Below are 2,400 nucleotides of genomic sequence, written 5' to 3'. Positions count from 1 at the left end.
TAGTAACTTGACCGTCATGAATTATTCCATGAGACAGTTGAAGAGGAAGGAGCTTAGTATTCCCTTCCTCCAGAGTTCCATTTTCCAGCCTCTTTGAGGGGGATACATTTTTTCTTAAAATATGACTTTAGCTTTTCTGTTGAGCAGACTTCCTTTGGCACAAAGGACACAGCGTGTCCTTTGATTACTGTATCCACAAAGCAGCACAGTGTGACTGGAACATTTGCTAGTTCGAAGGCTTTTTCCAGGTCCAAAAAAATAAGGATTCCTTGTTTGTCATAGATGTAGTGAAGCTGTGTCTGCTGGTTTAAGCTTTTGGTAGTTGAGGTGAAGGCGCAGCCAGCAGTAGTGGAGGGGCAAGCAGAGACGGGGCGGAGAACCGCACTTGTGTTGAATATAACACCAGTCTCCCCTCACCTGGCCTGGTGCTGTTGAGAAGTTCATGGGTGAGGCGCGGAGCTTCCTCCAGGGTCCTAGTCTGACTGTATAGCGCCTCCAACACCATACTGTCTGTAGGGAATAACCCACAATAATAAGACTGCTTAACCCGACCCACACATACTACTAGCGACCTGGCACCCTCGTCACCAGCGACCTGGCACCCTCGCCACCAGCGACCTGGCACCCTCGCCACCAGCGACCTGGCACCCCTCGTCACCAGCGACCTGGCACCCTCGTCACCAGCGACCTGGCACCCCTCGCCACCAGCAACCTGGCACCCTCGTCACCAGCGACCTGGCACCCCTCGCCACCAGCGACCTGGCACCCCTCGCCACCAGCAACCTGGCACCCTCGCCACCAGCGACCTGGCACCCTCGCCACCAGCGACCTGGCACCCCTCGCCACCAGCAACCTGGCACCCTCGTCACCAGCGACCTGGCACCCCTCGTCACCAGCGACCTGGCACCCCTCGCCACCAGCAACCTGGCACCCTCGTCACCAGCGACCTGGCACCCCTCGCCACCAGCGACCTGGCACCCCTCGCCACCAGCGACCTGGCACCCCTCGCCACCAGCGACCTGGCACCCTCGTCACCAGCGACCTGGCACCCTCGCCACCAGCGACCTGGCACCCTCGCCACCAGCGACCTGGCACCCTCGCCACCAGCGACCTGGCACCCCTCGCCACCAGCAACCTGGCACCCTCGCCACCAGCGACCTGGCACCCCTCGCCACCAGCGACCTGGCACCCTCGCGTCATTACCACACCCGGGGACCCCGTTATCAAGCGATGCCATGTGCTATGAATAAATTTACATGAATAATTTATTTTCGGGGGCAGAGGTGTGCATGTCTTACAGGCCCGCGCGATCACATATGCAACACCCCTCGGAGGTGACGCTCAAGGTAAACCTTACCCAAGAGCCAGGTGTGTTACGGCTCACTCTCCCTTTCCTGGCACCGGGTGGGATAGTTGCGCTGGTAGAACACGTTAATACCTTCACCTGGTCCTCGACCTGACCTCCTGGCTCGTCGCCTGGTCCTCGACCTGACCTGACCTGACCTCCTGGCTCGTCGCCTGGTCCTCGACCTGACCTCCTGACTCGTCGCCTGGTCCTCGACCTGACCTGGCTCGTCGCCTGGTCCTCGACCTGACCTCATGACTCGTCGCCTGGTCCTCGACCTGACCTCCTGGCTCGTCACCTGGTCCTCGACCTGACCTCATGACTCGTCGCCTGGTTCTCGACCTGACCTCATGACTCGTCGCCTGGTCCTCGACCTGACCTCTTGGCTCGTCGCCTGGTCCTCGACCTGACCTCTTGGCTCGTCGCCTGGTCCTCGACCTGACCTCATGACTCGTCGCCTGGTCCTCGACCTGACCTCTTGGCTCGTCGCCTGGTCCTCGACCTGACCTCATGACTCGTCGCCTGGTCCTCGACCTGACCTCTTGGCTCGTCGCCTGGTCCTCGACCTGACCTCCTGGCTCGTCGCCTGGTCCTCGACCTGACCTCATGACTCGTCGCCTGGTCCTCGACCTGACCTCTTGGCTCGTCGCCTGGTCCTCGACCTGACCTCATGACTCGTCGCCTGGTCCTCGACCTGACCTCATGACTCGTCGCCTGGTCCTCGACCTGACCTCATGACTCGTTGCCTGGTCCTCGACCTGACCTCATGACTCGTCGCCTGGTCCTCGACCTGACCTCTTGGCTCGTCGCCTGGTCCTCGACCTGACCTCATGACTCGTCGCCTGGTCCTCGACCTGACCTCCTGGCTCGTCGCCTGGTCCTCGACCTGACCTCATGACTCGTCGCCTGGTCCTCGACCTGACCTCATGACTCGTCGCCTGGTCCTCGACCTGACCTCATGACTCGTCGCCTGGTCCTCGACCTGACCTAATGGTTCACAATATTTATCCAATACAATAATTGCAACTAAATTTCCTGTTTTTTTTTTTACAGAC

At 59.8% G+C, this 2,400-nt stretch overlaps 2 protein-coding genes across 2 annotated transcripts in view; one reads left to right on the top strand and one right to left on the bottom strand.

Moving 5' to 3' along the window:
- Positions 1-1,260, top strand: part of LOC138351959 (uncharacterized) — a 27,753-nt gene extending 26,493 nt beyond the window's left edge. Inside the window, exon 2 of the mRNA XM_069304129.1 lies at positions 569-1,260. Within this exon, the coding sequence (XP_069160230.1) occupies positions 569-1,260 (692 nt within the window). The remainder of the gene's footprint in view (positions 1-568) is intronic.
- Positions 1,261-1,440: 180 nt separating this feature from the next.
- Positions 1,441-1,953, bottom strand: LOC138351958 (uncharacterized). The gene has a single exon (XM_069304128.1). The coding sequence runs from the start codon at positions 1,951-1,953 to the stop codon at positions 1,441-1,443; it is 513 nt and encodes a 170-aa protein (XP_069160229.1).
- Positions 1,954-2,400: the final 447 nt, after the last annotated feature.

This window comes from Procambarus clarkii, chromosome 51, assembly GCF_040958095.1.
Source record: "Procambarus clarkii isolate CNS0578487 chromosome 51, FALCON_Pclarkii_2.0, whole genome shotgun sequence".
Lineage (NCBI taxonomy): Eukaryota > Metazoa > Arthropoda > Malacostraca > Decapoda > Cambaridae > Procambarus > Procambarus clarkii.
Note: the sequence above shows the minus strand (reverse complement) of the source record. Positions and strands in the feature narration are given on the sequence as shown.